General features: G+C 56.7%; 1 protein-coding gene across 2 annotated transcripts; it reads right to left on the reverse strand.

Moving 5' to 3' along the window:
* Positions 1-1,666: 1,666 nt before the first annotated feature.
* On the reverse strand, positions 1,667-23,300 carry SORBS3 (sorbin and SH3 domain containing 3). Of its 2 annotated transcripts, none has more exons than XM_033134387.1 (21): positions 23,006-23,300; positions 20,506-20,659; positions 20,133-20,205; positions 18,536-18,729; positions 17,563-17,626; positions 15,395-15,433; positions 14,853-14,946; positions 12,971-13,055; positions 12,639-12,725; positions 12,486-12,539; positions 11,598-11,684; positions 11,048-11,094; positions 10,489-10,628; positions 10,225-10,277; positions 10,075-10,121; positions 9,769-9,883; positions 7,300-7,425; positions 5,770-6,081; positions 4,833-4,936; positions 4,148-4,254; positions 1,667-2,506 (listed from the first exon to the last, which is right to left on the reverse strand). In XM_033134387.1, exons 2-21 carry the CDS (start codon positions 20,605-20,607, stop codon positions 2,445-2,447), a joined length of 1,992 nt encoding a protein of 663 aa, XP_032990278.1. In that variant the 5' UTR covers positions 20,608-20,659; positions 23,006-23,300; the 3' UTR covers positions 1,667-2,444. The 2 variants fall into 2 exon arrangements, with proteins under 2 accessions (XP_032990278.1, XP_032990277.1); XM_033134386.1 differs by having other exon boundaries at positions 20,133-20,250; positions 23,006-23,299.
* Between the last annotated feature and the right edge of the window lie 337 nt (positions 23,301-23,637).

Consider the following 23,637-nt stretch of genomic DNA (forward strand, 5'->3'; position numbering starts at 1 on the left):
CATTCACAAAGCTCAGGACAAAGATGCAGTTGGCAGGGCATGAACCCCTGGAATAGAAGGGGTCCTACTCTGCTCTAAGCCACTCTGTGCCCCTGGGCACCTCACCTCTCTAATGGGAGGAGCAGTGCCAGTGGCCTAAGGTCTTTTCTGGCTCTGACCCCTCAGGTCCCCCTCAGCCCTCAGGCCTCTGCCCCTCCCTCCCCCGCCCCCCTCGTGCCAGTCAAGGCACAGAAGTGGTCATTGTAAGTCAGGGCTGTCATGGCAGGCAGCCCAGGGGCCTAGGGTTGGTTTGCTGCTGAGGTTTCAAGGCCCCATCAAAGAGAGGGTGTGGATTTGGTTTCTGCCCCAGGGAAAGGAAGGCTCAATCCTGATATCTTTTATGAGGGCATCAGGGAACACGAAGGAGCTGGAACGGGGATCAGGATCAGGCCAGGGGAGTCCCAAAGAATGGGACGGGCTGGACCTGACCACTGAGAAGCAGACCATGGTGAGGACTGAGGTGGCCGCAATGTCTGCAGGGGGCATCCAGGTCTTGTTCTTCCAGCTGCTGTTTAACCACTGCTGGGGCCCGGCCACACCCAGGCTCAAGGACCGGACAGGGCCAGGCCACCGCCCTGTCATTCACAGGCTCCACCTACCTGTCTTGACAGAACTGGGCCCCACCCCCTCTTTCCACCCTCCTGGGGCGGGGAAGCCTTCAGTGACAGGCCTGGAAGACAGGATTGCCCAGAAGAATGTAAAAGAGGCCCAACCTGGGGCCACCCCAGGGAAGTCCTTGACCTCATGCATGACCTTTCTTCTTTGGAGGTCTCTGGTAGACTTTGTGCAGACAGGTGACAACAGTCATGGACCTGCCTTCAGCATTTTATAACGATGTGACTCAGATGACTGGCTCTCAGCCCTCTCTCTTGTGAAGTTGACTCAAACCTGCCCGTAGCGATGCTTATAGCAGACGGTGCGTGTAGCACCTATGCCCCACTCAGCTCCCAGCCCTGCCAAGGAATGGCACTCTCCTTCCTTGGAAGAGCACTCCAGCCCAGACTGTGTCACCACTGTCGCCCCACAGCAACCACCAAGTCCTGGACTCTGCAACCTTGGGCGAGAAGTTGCTTTGGCTAGCTGTGGCCCACCACTCCCAGCTTCCCGCAACTGATTGCTCAAAAACCCGGACCTAAAGAAGAAAGTAAACAAACACACAGCTCTTCGGTGTGGAAATGCAGCACACAGAAGGAAACCATTAGGAGCAGAGCAGCTAGACATGTCATCCAGTCCAGCAACCCCACGGTGGCTCCAGAATCAAAACAGCCTGCACACAAGGCCACATTCAGCTCCCATCTCTGGTTTCTCCCTACAATCAGGCCTCGCCCTCATCCCTGTGATGTTAGTTCTTCACTTGGCACTGCCTGTCACACAGCTGCCTAACCCTCAGGGCTGCCCAGTGCTGCCTGAGACCTGAAATCTTTAGAGATAATAATGGTGCTTTTCCAGCCTCCCCTTCCACATGAGCATGTGCACGTGCATGAGCCCGTGCACGCACACACACACACACACACGTCCCATCTGATTCCCAGCACAGCCCGCTGCAGAAAGAATTCCTATAATCCTAAGCAGGAAGAGGAACCCTCTACCAAATCCCAAGAAAAGAAGTGCAAGGCAAGGTCCCTGGTATCCAGATTTATTTTACATTCTCTTCCAGAGGGGCTAGGGGGTTGGGGGGGGGGACCTGGGGAGGCAGGGGGGCAGCACACATCAGTCTCCCTGGAAAATGTGGGATAGGCCAGGGCTCTGGAGGCCCACCCTCCCTGGGCACTACAGCAGCAGGACAGACGCACAGCCCAGGCCCAGGGCTTGGCAGCCTTTGGGAAGAGGGGCGCTTTTCGGTAAGACCTCTCGCCAGGCCTTGAATGCTAAGGAGGTGCTGCATCCATCCCCCATCTCACTCCCAAGCCCAGCTGGAAGCAGGAAGGCAAAGGGGGCAGCAGGCAAGCTGGAGTGAAAGGGGAGGAGTCCCCTCCCCAACAGCGGCCTTTGGTCTCTATTAGGTTAGGAAGCTGGTCCTTGTTAGAGGAACCCCATGGGGGTGAAGCTGGGAGCCAGTCCCTGTTAGAGGAAACGCCACAGCAGGGTGGGGGTGGGAGACTTGTGTGGGGGGGTCTGGTCTCAATAAGGCCTGGAAACAGTCTCCACTTCAAAGCAGACCTCTATATTTGGGGAGTGGGGTAAGGGAGGAAATAAAAGGGCCGTGAGAGGAATGCGTGTGAGCTGTGGGTGGGAATCAGGGCTTCGAGGTGGCTCCAGGGGAAGGGCTGCTGGGTTGTCTGCAGATGCCAGCAGCCAGGTCCTGGGGAGGAAGATGTAGGAGTGGGGGCGTCCTCTCTTCCTCCGGGAAGTGCTACTGCTCCCCACCCCATCCTGGCTGGGCTCTGAGTTGCCACTGAGACCACTCACACCGGAGCTACATAATTTCCAGGGAACGTCCCAAATTTCTGGGTCCTCCGGGAGACACCTGAAAGAGGAAAGACAGAAAGATCATTCCCCACACTTGTTTTTTAAATAGGAATGGCGGGGGGGGTGGGGGGGGGCTGCCCCCTGCTGGCCGTACTAAGAACTGCAGGGCAGTCGCTGTCCCAGGGAGGACTCCTTTTCCTCATTCCTGCCCCCTAGTGGCAGAAGCTTAGATAAGCAAAGCTACACTCACTCAATTCAAGAATGAGAGACTAATCTGAGCACGCAACCACTGTTTAACTTCACACACAGCAATGAATAACCCCAACCCAGCAGGCTGGCATTCTGATTTCCTGATGAGCAGCTCATGCGCACCCTGCCCCTGGGCCTTACTGATACCGTTTCTCTGACTGGAGGGCTTCCCTTTTCTGTTCCACCATCCTTCAAAGCTCCTCCACTTCCTCCAGGAAGCCTTTCCTGACCTACACTGCCCCCAGTGATAACCACCAGCCACATGTGGTTACTGGGCATTTGAAATGCACTCGTGGGACAGGCAAACTGGACTTTCTAAACCTTTCCTTTCAAAGCACTTGTGGCTTATACCACCAAAGTGGTGCTTTTTCTTCTTGTCTATATAAATTTGTAAACCTTTATTAGTAATTGTAAAAAAATTCAAAAGCAGAAGTGTACAGAGTAAAATAAGAATGTGCCCTCAGCCGGCCCCTCTGAGGTAAGGACTGTTAACAAATTAGTGCTTCATAATTACTGGTGTGTCCAAAGTTTGGTCAGCAGTGGGGTACTGGGATTCAGGTGAGAAAGGGTAAGCTGCCAGATCAAGGGACTGCCCTTGTAGCCCCCCTGCCTAAGCAGCCCCCTGACTCTTCAGACCCTACAGTCTGCTGCAGGGGGAGCTTCTGGCTGTTCCCTAGTCTCGGAGGACAGGACCAGCCTCAAAGATGAGGCCTGGACAGGGCCCTCCCACCCTGGGGAAACAGGCCACGTGAAGCCTGCTGAGTTGGTCACCTTGAAACAGGCCAAGGGCAACCTGAGGCTTCCGGCTTTAGTCCACTGCCTGAGCTGCCCTTGGGCCAGCTGTGAGGGCCGGGATCTTTCTCTCCTTTTGGTGGAGGGGGATTAGGAGGAGCTAGCTGCTAGCTGGGGTGGGGGATACATAGGTATGAGACTTGGTCCAAGTCTGCACTGACTTCATCAATGACCCTGGGCCTCACCCCTCTTGGAGGTGTGAAGTCAACAACATAAGGGCTGGCTCTGGGGAAACATCCAAGGCCAGGCCTTCCCAGCAGCCAGACCGGAAGTAGGCGTGTGTGAGGGGTTGTTAGGCCATGAATCTGTGCTGAACCACTACCAGCAGGCAGTAGTACCCACCCGAACTCCCACCTGGACCTTGAGATACCCCCTTCCAGCCTGCCCCCCCAGCCCAACGCCCCCCCAGACCCTGCGATACCCCCTTCCAGCCTGCCCCCAGCCCATCCCCCCCAGACCCTGCGATACCCCCTTCCAGCCTGCCCCCCAGCCCAACCCTCCCCAGACCCTGCGATACCCCCTTCCAGCCTGCCCCAGCCCATCCCCCCCCGACCCTGAGATACCCCCTTCCAGCCTGCCCCCCAGCCCAACCCTCCCCAGACCCTGCGATACCCCCTTCCGGCCTGCCCCCCGCAGCCCACCTGCCAGGCCCACATACCCACAAACCAGCCATCATCACACTGCTGCATGACATCCACCCGATCCCCCTCTCGCAGCTCCAGCTCGTCCTCATTCTGGGGCCTGTACTGGTACATCGCCCGGTATCTGGGGGAGACATTGCCATGGCAACCACCAGAGCCCTGGCCCCTTCCCCAGACCAGGTCCAGAAAGTATAAACCCAAGGGCTGCCACTTCCCTGTGGATTTCCCAGGGTCCCTCCGTGCTCCCATTAGCCTCCCAGCTCCTGGAAAGGCAACTCGGTCTGGCTCCAGTGTGTTCTTTCCCAGGCCTGCTCCCTGCCCTTCAAGCCTCAACCACCCAAATCCTGCCTTCTCAGAACTCCCAGTGCCTTCAGGTCTGTCCTACCAGTTCCTACACTTACATGTCCTGTATCCATGCGCTAACCTCAGGGCAGGAAACCCAGTGAGGAGACTGAGGCTGGGGGCCAAGTGTGGGAGGCTTGTTCTAAGGCCACAGGACTGGCAGGGACAGGTCAGAAACACCACAGACAACTTGGCCCCCTGCCACCAAACTGCCCATAAGCAGTGCAAGCACTGGTGCCACCAGCAGGAATTTACCAAATCCACCTTGCAGGGAAGGGACGGGCTACAGAGGTCAGTGTGCTCAGCTCTGTCCACCAGCAGCACCACATCCCTAACCAAGCAACTGCAGACAGTACTCACGGGGTCCAGTGTATCTGAGTGGTGTTGGGGGAGGCGGTCCCCAGGTCTAGCGGACGGCTGGAGCCTCCAGGATGGGACACAGTTGACCCAGGGGTGCCGAGACTCTGGGGGTCCACAGGAGGAGAGGCGGGTACATGCAAGCATGAGGCAGGAGAAGTGAAATGGCTTCCCCTGGGGCAGCGCTTCCCACACTGCTCATCTGATTCTCTCAGACCCCTCTGCACACGGGGTCTGTGACCATTTCACTTCACAGGTGCAGGGAAGCTGAGGCCCAGGCAGGGTAAGTGGCTAGTGTCTGAATGCTGCATGGACAAAGCCAGGACCGGAGGAGGTCCGTGCACTGGCTCTGCCTGTTCCTAATAGTTTGCTGAGTGGAGGGATGGCTGCAGGAGCCAATGGGCTTGTTTGTGCGCTGGCAGGTGGGGGACCAATGACTGTCCTCAACTACAAACTTTTAGTTCAAACCCACCCAACTATCCTCTGCAGGGGGAATTACCATCCCCATTTTACAGGCAAGGAACATGCTACAAGTGAGAAAACCCACATCCAGCGAGGGCAGATCATCTGCCCAAGGACACACCACCGGTGAAGGGCAGACCCCCGACTCCTGGCCCCATTTTGTCCAAGAGGCTGACACAGGCAAATCACAAAAGTGGAGTCTGGAGGGTTAGGAGGCCTGGGCTGGCTTTGGGGTTGCACCTGGAGCTGGCTAGCTGCCCCATCCTCCCGGGACTGTTGCTCAAGGGCCCAAATCACCTGGAGGGCTCTGAGGTCCACAAGGCCCAGGTGGGGCTGCAGAGCCAGGTTCTGCCCAGTCACCCCACCAGTCTATCCTGGGGGGGTCTGGGAATGATTCTGAGGTGTGGCCTTATCCAGGAATAGGGGATGTGGTGTGGGGAGTGGGGGTCAGTTCTCTATCTGAGGTAGGTCACCTTACCTGGGTCTGGGGTCTGGGCTCCTGGGTAGGGAAGGAGAAGCCAGTGCGGCGGGGGGAGGTCCGGCCCCCCCAATCGGTGGAGTCGGCTGGGCTGCGTGGCGTTAACGGGGAACTGGGGTGACGGGTGGCCAGACGGGCAGCGGTCAGGCGAGGGGACGCAGGTTGCTGGGGGCCATCGTCACAGACCCGCAGCCGGGGCTCACGGCACACCTGCACGTAGCTGGCCGGGAAGATGCCTTGGCGCCCTGTGCCTGAGATGCGTCCCTCATACCAGTTCTCATTCACCTTGCGGATCAGGCAGATACGCTCCCCCTAGCGAAAGAAAGGAGTCAGCATCTGAAGGGCCCTCCTGGGCACCGTGCACCCGAGGCTGCCGCCGCAGGACATCCCGTTAAACCTAACACCTTGTCCAGAGGGATCCGACTGAGAAGGTCAGTGGGTTATGCCGGAGTCACACAGGTAGGAAGTGGCATCCTCAGGAGCCAAACCCAGGCTGCCTGGGGGAGCGAGCAGAAGTCTAAGCTCTTCCCACAACACGTGGCGCTGGTTTGGATCAAGTCCTGCCTCTTTGGGAAGCCTACATGCATTTCCCCTGCGTTCCTAGCTCTCTCGCTCTCTCTCTGCAGAGTTCCAGGCATAAGGGAGCCTAGAGGCTAATAACACAGATCCAAACCAGGCTCTGCCTATTTCAAGCTGTGTGGCCTTGGGCAAGTTACTTTGCCTCTCTGAGCCTTCGTTTCCTCACATGTGAAGTGGGGATAACAATACTGTTACTGTGAGAAGCAAAGGAGGAGCCCTGGCAGACGGGTAAGAAGCACTGCATAGGCATCAGCCAACACCGCGATGCCTGGGTCCAGTCCCTGCCTCCAAACTGGGTGATCCTGTCACCACTGCATCAAAAAACAAACTCCCCCCCCAAAACAAAACAAAACAAAAAAAACTCCCCGAGGGCAGCTAGTGCATCCACAGGTCCACATGCTGACTCATGTCAGGTGGGGCTGCCCTGGGGGGATGGTCTCCAGCCGTCTCCTGCCCTCACCTCTCCCCCCAGGCCAGCTCTTCCAGGAGACACTCACTGGGGGCATTCATGGCCTCTGCCCCCAAAATCAACCAAAGAGAGAGACCAGTTCCCTGCTTTCTAGGGCGTTTTTCAAGCTTTCCTGACTACGATCTGTAGTAAAAAATGTGTTTTAATAACAACCCAGCACACACACACACCTGCCTAACAGTTTGATAGAATACCCTTTCTACACACGAGGCATTCTAATATTTCTGTTTTATTCTTTTAAAAATGACTGTGGTCCACACAGCCTACCAACTTGGAACTGAAAACAGCACAAATCTTCTAGAAGAGTTGGACTTTTAAAAAAAATTGACTAAATTAAGGGAAACATATCCAAAGAGACTGAGAAGAAACTGGAAATACTGGATAAAGATGGGTACATCTTTTAAAAATGTTTGCTTGCACGTATTTCCTTATGTTTCACCAGCCCCCGCCGGCCCCCCACTTCCTGCCTGGCCTGGCCGCACCTTTCGGAAGGACAGCTCCACGTCCAGGTCCCCCTTGAAACTGTACTGAGCCACAGCCTCTCCATACTCCAGCACCTGGTAGGTCGGGGGCTTGAGGGGCTTGGGGATCTCATCTGCAGGCAACACCTGCAGGAAGAAAGGTCATGAAAAAGGTTTGGCCTGGGCATCAACTGAGCACAGACCTGGGGCTCCTGGGACAGGGAGGCAACAAAGAGCAGGTGGTATGGGCAAGATCTGCCTCCAGGCCAGAGTGGAGACAGACATCAGACACAAGCCTGGGGTGGTCAGGGGCAAGCACAGCCAAAGTGGGGGTGAGTCCCAGAAGAATCCTGGAAGAGAATTTCCACTAGAGCTATGTGGAGTGGGCATTACTGGAGTGGGCAGTGGCAGTGCAAAGATGGGAGCCAGTCCAATGAGAGAGTTGAACTTGGAGGGCAGAAGGAAAGGAGGAGTTCCAAGGAGCAGGGAACACCTGGTGACCTGTTCTAAAAGAGAGGATCTAACATTTTACCATTGCTGAGAACTGAGTGACCTCCTTCCTCCTCCCCTTCTACCCCAACAGGCTCCCAGAATCCCCATGCTGTCTTCACTTCCTATTCAGAAGAATCAAGAACCCACTAAACTATTTTATACTAAGATGTAAATGACTGATGACGTGGAATACTGTATATTTTGTGGAATTTCAGGATCAGAGAGATTGTTCTGAGGATAGAGGTGGCCTACTGATGCCTGTCAAACCAAGAGCCTAAATTAAACAACAACCCAACCCATGGGCCAAAGTCACAAAGGAAGTGAGAAAATAGTTTGAGTTGAATGAAAAAAACAAAATATCAAAATCTGTGGGATGTAGTTAAAGCAGTGCTTAGAGGAAAATTTATAGCATTAAATGCTTATATTAGGGGAAAATGTTTCAAATCAATAATCTAAACTACCACACTAACAAATTAGAAAAAGAAGAGCAAACTGGACCTAACACAAGCAGAAGAAAGGAAATAATAAAAAGGCAGACATCAATGATATGAAAAACAAAAATAGAAAAAAATCAATGAAATCAAAAGTTCTTTGGAAAGATAAAACTAACAAATCTCTAGTCAGAATAAGAGAAGACACAAGTTACCAATATCAGGAATGAAAGAAAGGACATCACTGCAGATCTTACTGACATTAAAAAGATAAGAAAACATTATGAACAACTTTAAGCTAATAAAGCTTAGGTAACTTAAGTTCCTTAAAAAACACAAATTCCTTAAAAGACACAAATACCAAAGATAACCTAAATTCCAATAACAATTCAGAACCTGTCTCTGGATTCAGATTCTGGATCCTCTAAGGCTTACCTCTGAACCTTGGCAAGCCCATCTGTAATGTAAAATGCGGCTGATCTATCATTTTCCCAGCTTAATGGGAGGAACCAGGGAGGCAATACAGTTGACTCTGAACACAGGTTTGAACTGTGGGGGCTCTACTTATGCATGGATTTTTAAAAATAAATACAGAGGGTGCCAAAAAATGTATACACATTTGAAGTAAGGAGAAAAACTATCAATTGTAATACTCAACATATACTGATAACAAAAGATGAATACAAGTCACGTTTGACTTCTGCAATTACAAGAGGTGCTCAAAGTGGTTACCATCAGCGTCCAGACACTTCTGATTACGGTGAACTACTGCTTGAGCATAGATAACATCTCTTAAAAGGTGTATACACTTTTTTGGCACCCTCGTATATTGGAATTTTTGGATATTTGCAACAACTTGAAAAAACTCACAGATGAACCACGTAGCTTATAAATATTGAAAAAATTAAGAAAAAGGTTATGTCACGAATAAAACATATGTACCTATTTTCTCTTCCTTATTTTTTAAAATAATGTTTTCTTTCTCCAGCTTACTTTAAGAATACAGTATATAATACTTAGAACACTAAATATGTGTTAACTGACTGTTTATGTCATTGGTAAGGCTTCAGTTAACAGTAAGGCTTTGAGTAGTTATGTTTTGGGGAGTCAATGTTATACGTAAATTTTCGACTTCAGTGGCAGCAGCGTCTCTAACCCCTGTGTTGTTCAAGGGTCAACTGTACACGTGAAGGAAATGAGGCATGTGTACAAGATTTGTAAACCGTCACATACTTCGTACTCTTGCCAGTTGCAATTAGGATTCATCCCAAAGACAACTTGAGAGAGACGGATTCTGCATGGTGAGAATCGGGGACTCTGATAGGGCTGGTGGCCCCCGGTTCTCCCCTGGGCTGGGTTCCGCCTTCAGCCCTCATTTAACAAACATTTCCTGAGTGCAGGCCACAGGCCAGGCCAGCCCCGCGGGGGGGCTGAGATATGGCCCTTGCCTGGAGCTCAGAGTTTCGCATCTGAGGAACCCAGCGAGACGTGGCAGCCAGCGCAGGAGCTAAGCCACGGCTGCATCGGGGCTGTGCACACCCAGCGGCCCTCCCGGGCGCCTGCTCACCTCCACGTAACTGGCGGGGAAGATGCCCAACCGGCCGTGGTGCTCCCCCTCCAGCCAATTCCTGTCCACCTCCTTGTGGATGTACACGACATCACCCTTCTTCAGAGTCAGCTCCCTGCAGGCCAGAGCACGGACCTCAGCCACAGCTGACATCCTCCTGGGCCCTCCTTCCCTTCACACCCTGTTCAGCAAACCCAGAGTCCCCTCTGCCCTCTGGGGACACCCACTGCAGCCCTGCCCTCCGCTCTCCCCCAGAGTGCAGAGCCAGCCCCAGGGGTGCAGGGGAAGGGAGACAAGGGCACTTACTTGGGGGACTGTGCCTGGAAGTCAAACTTAAGCCTGGCAGCCTTCCTCTGTGCAGGGGGAGAGGACAGAAAGGGTGACCCCGGTCAAGCAGTCGTCAGGACCTACCCCAGCCCTTCCTGCACCCTGACCTTACTGCTCCCACCCCCTTACCTTCTTCTCTTCCTTCCTGGCAGGGCTGACCCCTCGTTCAGAGGCACTAAGGTCTGTGAAGAAGCACGAGCTCAGCTTGGGAAGGCCACTCTGGGGGTTAGGGACGGGGCTGGGATAGGGTTAGCTCCCCCTACGGGCACCAGTGGAAGCAGGGGGCTCTATGATCTTTCTGCAGCCCCCCCACCCTACCCCCCGGGGGTACCAGCGTATCTAGTGCATAGCGGCAGGCATCTGGTAAGAAAAAGGGCAGGATCTGGTCCTTACCTCGGGTTGAGGAAGGGTAGACAAAGTCCCTACGACCTAAGAAGGGGCTTCCTCCATCCGCCATTCTGTGTGGGCTCAGGGGCCGGGAGGAACCCCGGTAAGGTGCATTCGGGGAGCTGGGACTCCAAGCGGAGGCCGGGCTGCGGAGACACAGGGAGTGAGCCACCTGTCTGGATTCACACCCTACCCGGCTCACCCTCTCTCCAATTACAGCCGCCTCCTCCCCAGCCATCCCCCAGGTCCTGGGCTCGCCACAGGACGTTCTACTTCCGAGCTGTGGGCCGGGAAAGGGTGCGGCCGGGCCAGGGAGGAGGAGTGCGCCGGGAGGCGCCGGCCGCTCGGTCCTCGGCTGGGGATCGTTTCCCTCTGGGGATCGTTTCCCTCTGGGGACCGGGGAGAGCACCCAGCGCCGGGCGGTGCCCCGCACCCTACCGGCCACTTGCCCCCCCTCCGCGGGGCTCCTCCACCCCACGCCACGTCCCTCCCCGCGCCACGTCCCCTCCCCTGGCCACGTCCCCGGCCGCCACCCCACCGCCCTCCGCGCGCGCCTGCCACTCACCGCGCGGGGAGCCGCGGCTCCCGGGACCGTCGGGGCGTCTGGGATCCCTGTGGGGGAGACGGCGGTCAGGGCCGGGACCCGGTCCCGCGGCAGCCGAGGCCGCCGCCTCCGGAAAAGTTGGCCGCTCCGAGGGAGGGAGGGTGGGCGGGGCGGAGGGACGCGGGTCTGGAGTCGCCGCGGGCGGGCGGGCGGGCGGGGAACCAGGAGTGGCCAAGGAGCAGGGGGAGGGAGTGCGGAAGAGGGAGAGAGGCCCTGGAAAGCGGGCCGGGTAGGGGTGGGGGTCCCTACGGGCTGAGGTCCGGGGGCGGGGCGGGGAGTCCCGGCACCCCGACGTCAGGCTGACGCGTAGTCGGCCTGGAAGGGTTCTTAGGGGTCACTTGGAAAAGTGCACGCCCAGTCTTTTAGAGAGGAGAGCGCAAACAGGCATGAAGTCTGCCCAAGGTCGCCCGGAGTGCGGCCAGAGGGACACCTCCTGCTTCCCACACAAGCCCGGCCGCTGCAGACTCCGGGGCCCAGCACCCCCCATGAGGTCCTTGAGGGAGGCCGGTACCTGGGGGGATGGCTGCCGGGTCTCAATAGCCCGCAGGTCCTTGTCCAGTTCCGCGCTCAGCTTGGCCAGCTCTCTCTCCAGCAGGACCTGGGGCGGATGATGGGGAAAGACTTGGGCAGTGGGAAAGGAGAGCGGAGTGGGGGAGGGACGGAAAGCAGTGCGCAGTGTGTGTGTGTGGGGGGGCGCTGGTCAAAGGTCAGCTATGAGAAGGCCAGTGGGCAGCAGGACAAAGCACACAGCGCTGGCGCAAGGGCAGGCTCCTGGCCTGTGTGCCTGCCTGCAGGTCTCCGGGTATCGGGAGGGCCCTGCCACAGCCTCTCACGGGCCCTCCCTCCTGACCCAGCTCACCCGTCTGGTACTCCCGTGAGAGTCCCGTAGGACTTCCTGATAGTGCCTTAGTACCACTTTTCTTTGTCGTGTTACATCTTTGTTCAACAGCTTGCAGGGCTCCCGGTTTCCTGGCCCATCATGTCTTCTCTGGTCTTCCCCAACCTGCTTCCCCTCCCACTGCCCTTCCAGCAGTCCAGCCTTTGCCTCTGCCCTGCCCCATCCTCAGTGCCCTCTCTCTGCCCGGCCAAGCTTTTGGGACTCTTGAGAGCCCAGCTCCACCTCCAACAACATTTCTTGATAATTCCAGTCCACACCGACCACTCCCTTCTTTGCTCCTCCTCCTTCGGTCAGCACAGGTTTGAGTGCCTACTTATGCCACGCACTGTCCTGGGTGCTGGAGACACAGAGCTAAGCTGTATGGGACTGGAGAGGACCACAGCTTTGGGTCCATGGCCTTTGCCCATAGTCACTGGGGCCAACCAACACCACCCAGAATCTCCCTCATTTGTCCCCCAACATTGCTGCTCCCCCCTCCCCCACCTTCCATGCTGCACTCACTTCAATAGGCTGGGAGGGCTTCTCGACAGGGTCATCCACCAGTGGTTTCTTAGGCTGAGGGTGGGAAGGGTGAGTCAGATTGGGTGAACTGGCTTTCCAAAATGCACTAGCTGAGGGCGGTGTCCACTCCCAGAGGGCCAGGCCCCCACTCACCTTCTGCCCAGTCTCTAGTTCTTGCAGAAACTGGTTCCAAGATTCTTCCGTCCAGACATTGTCTGCTTTCTCTCGGCATCTGGGCACCTGCATGGACGTGGGTGGGCATCAGCTCGAGTAGTGGCGTACTGTGACACTGGGCAGGCTCAAAGAGCAGGCTTTCAGGGCCCTGCCCCACCCCTATGCCCACCGGCTCCTTCCTAAGGATTCTGGGCTTTCCTGGCTGCCCAGGCCCCAACTGAAAGGGCACTATCTGTGCTCTTTCCGTAGGGGGGCCTGGCCGAAGAGCACCGGCTGCTGGGGCAATGTGACAAGGACGCTGGGCAGGCTACCTGATTTGGGGCCTGGGGCAGAGAAGTGGATGCTCCAGGTTTGAAGGTCCTTCTAGAAAACTCTTCAGAAAGGTCCCAGCTTCTTCTAAAGAAAGGGAAGGGCATCTCTTTAGTTTCCTTTTAGGGAAACTGGCATAAGTGAGAACACAGCCCTGGTAGAGGGAGCTGCACCCCCACCCCACCCTCACCCTATCCCCACCTGCTCTGGGCTGTGGAGCAGTGTTAAATAGTGGAAAGTTATGAGGTCCCACTTCAAATCCCAATTCCACCACTTAGCTGTGCTACCTTTTGGCAAGTTACTGAACTCTCAGAGCCTCAGATTCAATACCTACAATGTGAGAAGGAGTCCTACCTGCACAGGGTGTGGTGAGGCTTAGGTGAGGGGCGCTCACCTACGGGCCCCTGACCCTACTGCTCCCACCCCCTTGTATGTGAGATGCCCAGGAGAAGGCCTGACCCACACATGTGCTCCAGGAGTGCCCGTCCCTTTCCTGCTGGCGTTGGTGAATAGCCTGCATGTGTGTTCAGTCGAGCTCCAAGAGTATGGCTATGTATGTTTGTACTTATTTAATGAAGACTTACTGGTCTTTCTGGCTGCCACGCCGAGTGGTCTTGCACCCATGCCCAAGGGTGTGGAACTAATCCTCGTCCAAGTAAAACCCAGAGCAGAAAAGGAGCCGGCAGCCCTGACCGAGGAGCACTGCACAAGTTATTTCTGCTCCCTGGGCGTCAGTTCCCTGGGGGCACTGCATTCAGTGATGTCATTTGGGGACCACTCCAGCCACATTCTAGGCACTACATTTGCCTTAGTGCCCTTCCAGGGCTCCCTTCGTGGGCTGGGTTAAATGTTCCAGCTTCTGCTGAGTTTGAATATTGCCACTAAGTGGAATCACTGTACCAAGCTTATCAAATGTTGGAATGAATGTCTGACCGGAGGGTCAGGGTTTATTGGCTGCACTTATGACTCTATTCTCTTACTTTAAAAATAATATTGGTAACAATAGTGATAATGAGAAGGAAATACATCATTCCTAATTTAAGGAAGCTCTAGTTATAATTAAGCCTGTATATTAATAATGTTTGTGGAGACTTGCCATGTGCCTTAATCTTCAGAACCGCCCTACGATTCCCCACTTAACAGATGGGGAAACTGAAGCTTCGATTGGTTAAGTTGCCCAAGGTCACATGGCTGGTGGTAGCACGTTGGCTTGAATCCAGAACTCTGGGTCCAAATCTTGAGCTGTTAGCTTCTATTTTATTGGTGATACCTAGAGTCCCAGGTCGGTTATGGCTAGCTGATGAGGTTAATTTACTCCCCCCACCCCTGGAAAGGAATAAGAACCTCACTGATTTCACTGAGAGCAAAGCTTCTGATTCCCAAGGTGGGCTGGAGCCCTCCAGACCCTGGCAGCTTGGGCTGGGCCTCTGTGGTTTGCACAGAGAAAAGCAGCTGCACCTTCACTTCTCTGCAGGGTTCCTCTCTCAGCAGCACCTGGGAGGAAGCTAGGGAATCCTCCACCCGCTCTTGTGTTCTTTCAGGCTTCAGAGTGGATGGCCATAGGTCCACCCCTAGCCGTGGACACCCCCTCCCTGTACCCCCATATGACCTATGGTTCTTTGGGTTGATGAGTTCTTGCTGCCAACCACAAAAGCATCATGGAGGGGTCCTGACCAAGAATGGGTGCAAAGTCCACCCCTGCCCGTCCTCCCTTTAGGCCCTGACAGGGAGGGGCGTATCTGGAGCAGTGGGGACCCTGAGAAGGGGCTGAGGCCCACCTGCCTGCTCCAAGGCTGTGCTGGCTATGGCCACCAGGGGGTGCCAGTGCCATAAGGAAGCCGGCGACCCTCTGCGGCCCTCCCACCCTTCCCCACCTTGGCTCACCCACTCAGAGAGGAGGCCTGGCCTGGCCTGTAGGCAGGTGTTTGCTGGGGCCCTGCATGCCTCGAGTCTGCAGAGGTGGCACAGGAGGAAGCCACTGAAGGTGGGAGAAGACAGGGGTGGGGGGAGGTGAGAGCAGGGGTTGGGGGGTGCCTGGCTGACCATTGCAGGTTCTGGCACCCATGCCCACCCACTCTCCTGGGCAGCTCACGTGAACAGGGGTGGTGTTCCAGACCACTAAGTGTGGGCTTGGCTCTAAGAGCTTTACACTCTTTACTAAATCTTCACAACAGCTCTGGGGTAGGTGGGGTCTTCATTTTACCGATGAGGAAAGAGGCCCAGAGAAATCCCAGCCAGGGCTGGGCAGTCACTGAACGGTGAAGCTAAGGCTCTTAATTACCACCTACCAGGGGATCTGGAGCTTACCAGAAATAGGCTATACAAACGTCTCAACTAAGCCAACTGGGGAGCCCCAGAGCTAGGTGGGGCTGTAGGGAGGGGCAAATGCAGGGCCAGGCTGGGGAGGGCCACCCGCACCACCTCACCTTTGGGTGCTTCCTCAAAGGGCCAGTCCAGCTGCAGGTCTGCGGGAGCAGAAAGGACCGGGTCAGGGATGGGGCAGCAAAGGAGGACGGGGCACCCTGTGAGGCGGCTTCAGCGGCTCCCAGCCTCCCTCCTGCCTAGAGCAGGGGCCGAGGGGCTGAGTCAGAGCCTGAAGAATGTCCCGAGGGAGGGAAGGAATTAGGAGGGCAGTTCTGGGGAGGGCTTGAAATGCCTTTGGCTGACTTAGGGCCTGAGTGAGCCAACCTGGGCAGTGGATGTGCCCAAATCCTCCTTGTCCTCCCTCCCTAGTTCCCACACACACCCTTTCGCTGACCTTTGCAGACCTGCGCTCAGCGTGTCAGGTCGGGGAAACTGCACTTCCTCTCCTCCTTCTTTCCCCTTCTGCACTCTTCTAAATGCTTGTCCCTCCTCCTTTGCCCAGACCCACTCCTCACGGTGCTCATAACTTTCCAAGGCCTCCTAGGGAAAGCTGCTGACCAGCCCACCCACTTGATCCCCTTGGCAGGCAGACGTGCCCCAACAGCTCCTCAAATGCCAACTGAAACGCTCTCGAGATCCCACACCTTCCTCCTGCTCCTGGAGTTCTCTGCTTTCCTTTGCAGCAAATGGCTGGCCATAACTCACTGACTGTCTCCAGTTCCCCTTCTTGTTAAGCAGGCTTCAGCCTTCCCACTTTTGCTCCCACTGCTCTTCTCAGGGATCCAGTGACCTCCACATTGCCAAGTCAAATGACCAGTGGTGTGGGCCCAGCAGCAGCATTTGTCACAGTGGATCCTTCCTCCTTTTGAAATTCCTCTTCCACTTGGCCTCAAGGGAACCATTCTTCCTCCCGCTCAGGAACCACTAACCATCCCAGTGCCCAGGGCTCCGTCCCTGGGCCTCTCTGTCTCTCCATCTCCCTAGGGGATCTTGTCTAGTCTTCAGGCTTAAAAAATAACACCTATTCCAGGGATTCGGAAGGCTGCACATTAGAATTACTTGGGAAGCTTTACATCAAAATCTCTGAGTGAGTCCCAGGTATTTCCATCTGCAGCCCAGGCCTGGCCCCTGAATCACAGACTTGTGTATTCACTGCCGACTCAACATCTCCACTTGGATTCACCACGGGCAGAACTGCAGGCCTCTTACACCTGCACCTCCCACCGTCTTCCCTGCATTTCTAAACAGCAACTCCATCCTTTGACCTGCTCAGGTTTAAAGTCACCTGTGACTCCTCTCTTTCACACTCCATCTAATCCATCAGCAAGTTCCCATCATGTGGTCTTCGAATCTCACCAGGCCCACTGCTACCGCACTGCGTCTCTAGCCTGGACTGAAGCCAGGCCCCTTAACTGGTCCCCTGCCTCCACCCCTGCCCCATCTCTTCCTGACCTGGCAGCCAGAGTGAGCCTTTCCAGCCATCACTTATCAGAGCACAACACGCCTGTGACTCAGAACCTCCCGGGGGCTCCTCAGCTCTTGCAGAGTAAAAGCCGAAGTCCTTCTAATGTCCCCAAAGGCCCTCTGTGCCTAGATCCCATCTCCACCACATGCTCCCTCTCACTCCAGTCCAGCCTCTCCGTGATGCTCCAGGATATGCCAGACCTGCTTCTGCCTCTGGGTCTGCATTGCCCGCTCTGGTGCAGCACTCCCCACCCCCACCCTGCAGGGCTAACTCCACTCCCTGAGTCCTCTGTTCCGCTGCCACTTAGCAGGGGCCTTCCTTGGCCAGCCTTCCTCCCTGAGCTCTCCCTGGCCCTTTGCTCCCTAGCACCGACCACCATCTGCCATATTGAGTATTTATGTGTTTATTCTCTGTGTCCCTCTGTCTTAAGCTTCACTGGGGGAAGGACACTCTTGTTCCCTATTTTATCTTCGGAACCTAGAATAGTGCACTGGCCAAAGGACTGACTGAATGCACGAGTGACCTCGTGGCTTCCCCGTACCCACACAGGAAACAGGGGACAGTGTCTGGTCATTGTCTCCCCACCTCCCAAGGACAGGGTAGCTCCTTCCTTTGGCCTGTTTTAGGAACCAGTCACCATGGAACCTGGGGTGGGTGGAGAAGATCTCCCTGAGCAGGCAAGGTCCTTCTTCCGTTCTTCCCTCCTCAAGCCCCAGGGGCCAGAACCCACTCAGGCAGAGAGAGGGCCCTGGAAGGGTGCTTCACCTGGCATTTTGCGGTGAATCTGCTGGAACATTCTCCGGTACCAGTCCCTGGGGCTGTCAACACTCTGGAATCAGAAAAGGCAAGGTCAGGCCACGCTCCCAATTTCAAGCCACAGAAGTTTTTCCTTCCTGAGTCCTTACTCTGGCCACGCTAGGAGCCCAAGTGGGTGGGTCTCCGTGGTGCCTTTAATGACAATAACTTTGTGTAGCATGTGATATAGGAATAAGATATATAGAAGGATCTCCATCAGGGATGGTCCCTGAGATTTGGAGTGGTTTACATACACTTTTTGTCTTTGCTTTTCTACAGCTCTGATGTTTCTACAGAGAACGTGTGCTTCTATGTAATGGAAACTAAAAGCCATAATAATATGGGGGAAGTGGTATTTCGTATCCCCTGCCTCACCTGAGACTCAAGACAGCCCTGGGAGGCACGAAGGGTATGTTACTGACTTCAGATTCAGATGACGAGGTGCAGAACTAGAGCAGGTGGCTGGCTCAAGACAGGCATGGGGACGGAAGGAGGGCAGGGCCCCTCGGAGCCTGGACCTGGGATCCATCCAGGCCTGCCATAGCATGAGGCCTTCTCACTCAGGACTCTTGGAGGACTCACTCATTCAGCCAGTCATTCACTCAGCAAGCATTTCACGAGCGCTGGGTCAGGCCCTGGGGCTATAAAACTAAGAGGGGTCCCTGCCAGGGTCAGCCCCTACAGCAGTCGCCTTCCACCTTGGGGAGCCTGGGGGGGCATTCTAGATCCTCCCTTAACCCACAAACCACTTGTGCAACTCAGACACACCAGTGATGTAATTTTATGGGGCCCACTGTCCCCCGAAACCCATCACAGGTGAACCCCCATTTTAGTCTGGAATGTTTGGGTACAGTCTTGATCGCCCCCACTTTACTTCACAGAAGCGGGGCTCAATGTGGGTCCCTGGGCCCCATCCATCCGTGGTACCCAGCCCTGCACTCACAGATCTGGGGGCAATGGGCATGCCGCTCTCATCCACGGGCCCGATTCCCTCGTACTTGACCCAGCGCTTGTCCCGGCGTTTGCTGTCCTTGGTCCACGTGGCTGACCAGTTCTGAGGATGCTGGGAAGCTGGCGTCTTCTGGGTCCCCGAGGGCCGGCTCCCAGGGCCTGGCCAGGTCTGATACCAAGCAGGGTCTGCGGGCGTGTGCATGACAGCGTTAGCAACGGGCCGGGGCCCACCTGACCTTGCTTGTCCCTTAGCTCCTCAGAATATTGATCCCTGTGGGTTTGAATGTGTCAACATCTCCTTGTCTGTCTGAGTTGATGACGCAGACTCTACAAACCTCCCCATTTCCAGCAGTATCACAGGCCTGTTTGTTTATTTTTTAGTTAAAGTGAATAAAAATGGATGTCGTCTTGAGAAATCTGTGCCCAACCCACCCTGTTTTCCTGGGGCTGTCCTAACCGCTTCCATCCGGAATCAAGGCTGGGAAGCATCACTTGCAGAGAATGCTGGGAACGTCCCAGCTGGGGAGGCAGCAGGGTGGAGCAGAAAAGATGCTCCGCTTGGAGGGGACAACGAAACTAACCCAGACCCCACCTACTGGCTGTGTGACCTTGGGCACAGCAATCACCTCCCCCCCCAGTGCCTCAGTTTCTACTTCTGTAGAATGAGGGTCACCATGGCAAGGGTTCAGGGAGATGGAGTGGGTGTGAGCACTGCGCCTCAGGCATAGTCAAGAGGCTCTCAATGAGGGGCAGAAACTCATTCCCCAGACACGGCTCCCGTGTCCTCAGCATCCCCAAAGCCTTCAGCCCCTCAGATCATAGCGTAGGCGCAGAAAGGCTTCAGGGTGTGCCTCTCAGCTCAGTCTCTGTGAATAAACATCTCCGAGACTCACTTCCTCACGTCCACACTTTGCCAGGACGTCGAGGGACTACATGACATAAGGTTTGAAAAGTGTCTTTCCAGTGTCCAGCATTTGTTAAATGTATAAACTACTTGACACAGTGCCGGCCTCAAGAGAATACTCGATAAAGGATGCCAGCCTCCTCAGGAGAGGAGTGGGCCTCCCCACGGTGGGCCTGCACAAAGAATGTTCCAGGATCTCCAGGATCCTGTGGCCCAGGCTGGGGTGACTCCTAGGACACCAGGAGCTGACAAACTCTCAGAGCTGCCTGCCCACCTTGTGCTGGGCTGGTGAGTACAGAGTGCAGCCACCCTTAGGGCCTGTTGTGGGGTTCGTTCCCCACACCCTCCTACAGCCAAGGTACACTCACATTCCTCCACTAGTCCATCTCCAATCTGAGCTATTCCCTGTCCTGCTGGCGGCCCCCCCAGCCCCCACGGCAATGTCCTCTGCACACTTCCTTCCCCTGGCACTGAGGGGTAGAAGAGGGGAAGAGATGTGTCAGCCTGTTCTCTCCCACAGCTTTCACTCTCACCGGTCAGCATGTTCACACAGGAAGGGGCAGTTAGCTGAGCTCAGAGGCCCCCTACCCCCGCATGCCCAACACAGGGTGGTGCCAGATGGCAGGGCCCGGGGAGCTCTAATCTCCCACCCCCACCTGGAGCAGGTTTTCCTGAGCAGACCCACCTGGGTGCCGGGATGCATCTCTCCTTGGTGAGAAGTACCCATTGCACACGGTCCTGGGAGCGGGGTCATGGAACTGGAAATTAAGGGTGTTGGAGCCACCATTCCGGATCACCGGCACCTGTGGGGAGGGGCCAGGAGCAGCAGCTCAGGCCCAGAAGGTTCTGCAGTAGGGAGGGAGGGATGGCTGCCAGGGCACAGTCATACCCCATGCTGAGGGCTTTGGAGCCAGCTTGACCCTTTTGCAGGAAGCCAGCGAGAGCTATCTTCCAACCCCTTCCCGCCCTCCCGTCCTTTCATCTTTGTGCTCCACACCTGTCCTGCAAGGTCCCCACCAACTAGGGGCCCACAGTCACCCTCTCTCTTGTTCACTCACCCGTGTCCCCCGGGAGGATGACCCTACGTGGGCTCGGAGGTGGCCAGGGATGAAGTCATCCAGGCTGAGCCCAGCTGGGAGGCTGCAGGGTGGGGCCTGCATGCTTGGGTCAAGGTCGGAGGACTCCGGGTGTGCCAGCTCCTCTGCAGGTCCTCTGTGGGGAAACAGGGAGGAAGGGAAAGCCTGGCTGGGCCTGGGTTGCCTGTACCCTCAGGGTGGTGGAGGAGGGGACAACTGTGGGAGAGGGTCAGGGCCAGCTGAGTGGGAGCTCCAGGACCCAGGAAACAGGCCACTGCGGGCACCCGCCTGCAGGCTGCCAGTGCCGGCTCCCAGAGGTACAATGGGCTGCTTGTTAGGCCCTGGGCAGGAGCTCCGGGTGGGAGTGGGGGAGGGGAGACCGGGCGAGGAGGAGGGGAGGCTGGCCAGGAGCAGACCTGCTGGACAAAGCCTCAGGCGGGCCTGCTGGCCAGCCCCTCTGGGGCTCTCACTGCACAGTCAGCCCGCTCCCCCATAGGGAAGGCAGAGGGAACTGGGGCAGCTGGCAGAGGAGGCCTGGGCACTCGGGACTTTGTTTCACTTCCCTCTGCCTCCTGCCCGTCCCTGTGTGAACATCCCGTCACCAGCAGGCACAGGGGTTCCTCAGGCCCAGCAAGAGGCCCTGGGCAACAGCACGGCTGCCCACCCGCTGCCCAGAAGGTCCAAGGATCCAGGGAGAGGGAGAGCGTGGGGGCGTTTCCAGGCAGCAGGAACCACTCCTTCTGAGCTCAGAGGAGTATCAGCTCCCTTTTTGGGCCTCTTTGGCTCAAACTGATGCCTCAGAGGGCTCAAGGTGCCAGTGAGGGGTGGGGGCAGAGAGCGAAGCAGTGGTTAAGAGCAATGGATTCGTGTGTGGAGGGGTGGTGCTGACACACACACACACCCCACTTTTTCCTACACCTCCAGGCTGTTTTTTCAACAGAGGGTCTTCCTGAAAGCAGCAAATCTGACTGATCAGCTGGGTTCTTTTGCCCCATGCAAGTCAGGCAGCCAGGAGATGGAGGCAGTGGGGCTGCCAACCAGGGCTTTGCCTCCCAGAGAGCGGTGGTAAGAAGCTGGTTGCTCCTCTCCTCTGCCGTTGCACTGAGCCAGAAGCAGAGTCAACCTTCGCCGCCTTCTGGGGCTCTACCAATTCTGGCATTTTTGTTTCCTTAGGCTTGTGTGTGCCTGTGGGGTCTGGGGGCTCACGGGAATGCAGCAAGGGCCTTGTGAAGTGCCATGTGTGTGTGTTGGAATGTAAGGGCAGTGCCGTGAATGGGACTTGAGGGGGTACCACGGTGTGGGGGCATGTGAATATCAAGGGGATTGTGGGTCCAGAGGAGTGTCAGCTATCAGTGTGGGGAGGGTGCAATCATACAAGCAGCACAAGAGTTATAGAGACCAGAGGGGATGCAGGTACAATAGAGGCTGTGGTTACCCAGCCCCTGAGCACGCTGGAGGGTATAGACAAGGCCATGGCAATTCCCTGTCTCTGGTCTGAGTGGGGATTCCTTCTGACCCTTGAAAGGCCTATTGGGGACACAGCTTTCCTGTGCCCACCCCTGGCTCTGGGGGGAGTAGAAGGCTGAGGCTAGAGGAGGGACAGTGCACCAGCTGGATTGAATTAGGACTCCTACCAAAAGCAAAACATGCAGACACACCCCAGTTCCTGAGGCTCTCTCTCCCCTTGCAGGGGAAACCGAGGCAGAGGAGAGTGGGAGGCCAGAGGGTCTAGGCCGGGAGCAGGCTGGTTCCTAGCACCACGCCCCTCCCTGCCCAGCTGACTGCTTAAGGCCAAGTTTCGAGGTCAGCACCAGTCTTTTCTACCCGTCAGCTGACCCAGACTCCTTCCCTGCCTCTATCTGTCCCACCCTGCTGTGCTCAGTGAGAACAGCCCACTAGCAGTAAGGAGAGGGCAGGAGGTTCCCTTACACCACTTGAGTTTTGGGGGTGGCTGATCCTTGGGGGCCCAGTCTGGCCCTCCCCAAGCTGCTCCTTGTGGCACACCCCCAAGAGACATGCAAGAGGGTGGTGGGGAAGGGCGGGCTACATTTTTCTCCCTGCAGCCCCGCCAGAGGAAATTGGTCCTGCACCTGGCAGAGGGCAGAGGGTGCCAGGAAATCTCGGGGGTCCTCCCAGAATTCACTCTGGCTGTCCTTCACCCCAGCAGCCAACTCTAAAAGGCTGGAAGAGGTAAAGTGGCTCTGCTGTGGTCAGGGACTCCTTCCCACCTGCAAGTACTGCCCTGGCTTTGGGGGCTCAGCCCTAGGTGTCTTCTCGGGTATTTTCCAGCTATGAGTCCACGTGGACAGGACAGGTTTTCTCCAATTTCACTTTTTTGTTTTGAGGGAGACTTCTCACCTCTTTCCACCCCCGAGTTTGGGGCGAGGACCCCAGGGGGCGGGCTCTGTGCCTTCCCTTCAGGCAGGTGCCTCCCTGACTGCGCCCCCGCCTCCTCTCCGCCCCCTCTTCTCCAGACACCTACCTTCCACGGCAAGCAGGTGGAGGGGACTGAGGACGCCCGGGAGGGCAGGAGCATCTCGGCCGGGCTCCTGCCTGGTGAGGCCGCGGCGGGCCCTCGGGGAGGGAGGGCAGGGAGCGGTCCGGGCTGTGCCGTCCACCCTCGTGACCGGGTCAGGACGGTCTCCGCGAGGCCGGGCGCCCGAGGAGGAAGAGGGATGGACGGGGCCGAGCGCGCGCAGGGAGGAAGGACTAGAGAGGCGGGCGGGCGGCGGTCAGCCTGCCTCCAATCTGGACTGTGAGCCGGGGGCTGGGGGGGCGGGGGCGAAGGGGCCTGCGGGGCGGGGGCTCGGGTCCGCAGCCCCAGCGAGCGAGTGGCCTCCGTCGGGGCGCGCCGCGAGGACGCTGTGGCCCCGGCCGAGGGGGCCGGGCCGGCCGCGCGGAGGCGCCGGGAGGGGCCGCCAAGGTCCCTGGGGAGCACGCTCTGGTTTCCCAGCTGCCTCCCCGGCCCCCACCGCCCGGCTGGCGTCGGGGCGGGCGCGGGGGGCGGGGAACGCCACTCAGAGTTTCCAGCGACATTTCCAGCGGGTGGGAAGGGAGCCGCTGCACGGCGGAGCCAGGACCGAGGGCACGAAGGATTAAAGAGCCGGGTCCAGC

This window comes from Rhinolophus ferrumequinum, chromosome 18 (assembly GCF_004115265.2).
Source record: "Rhinolophus ferrumequinum isolate MPI-CBG mRhiFer1 chromosome 18, mRhiFer1_v1.p, whole genome shotgun sequence".
Classification (NCBI taxonomy): Eukaryota; Metazoa; Chordata; class Mammalia; order Chiroptera; family Rhinolophidae; genus Rhinolophus; species Rhinolophus ferrumequinum.

Excerpts from the sequence above, each read along its gene's own strand:
- SORBS3 (XM_033134386.1), bottom strand. The coding sequence starts at position 20,607 with ATGCAGGCCCCACCCTGCAGCCTCCCAGCTGGGCTCAGCCTGGATGAC. Across the intron at positions 12,726-12,970 it reads TGCCCCAGGCCCCAAATCAG|GTGCCCAGATGCCGAGAGAA; the intron begins GTAGCCTGCCCA and ends ACGTCCATGCAG. Across the intron at positions 7,426-9,768 it reads TCCCCGCCAGTTACGTGGAG|GTGTTGCCTGCAGATGAGAT; the intron begins GTGAGCAGGCGC and ends TTCTTCCTGCAG.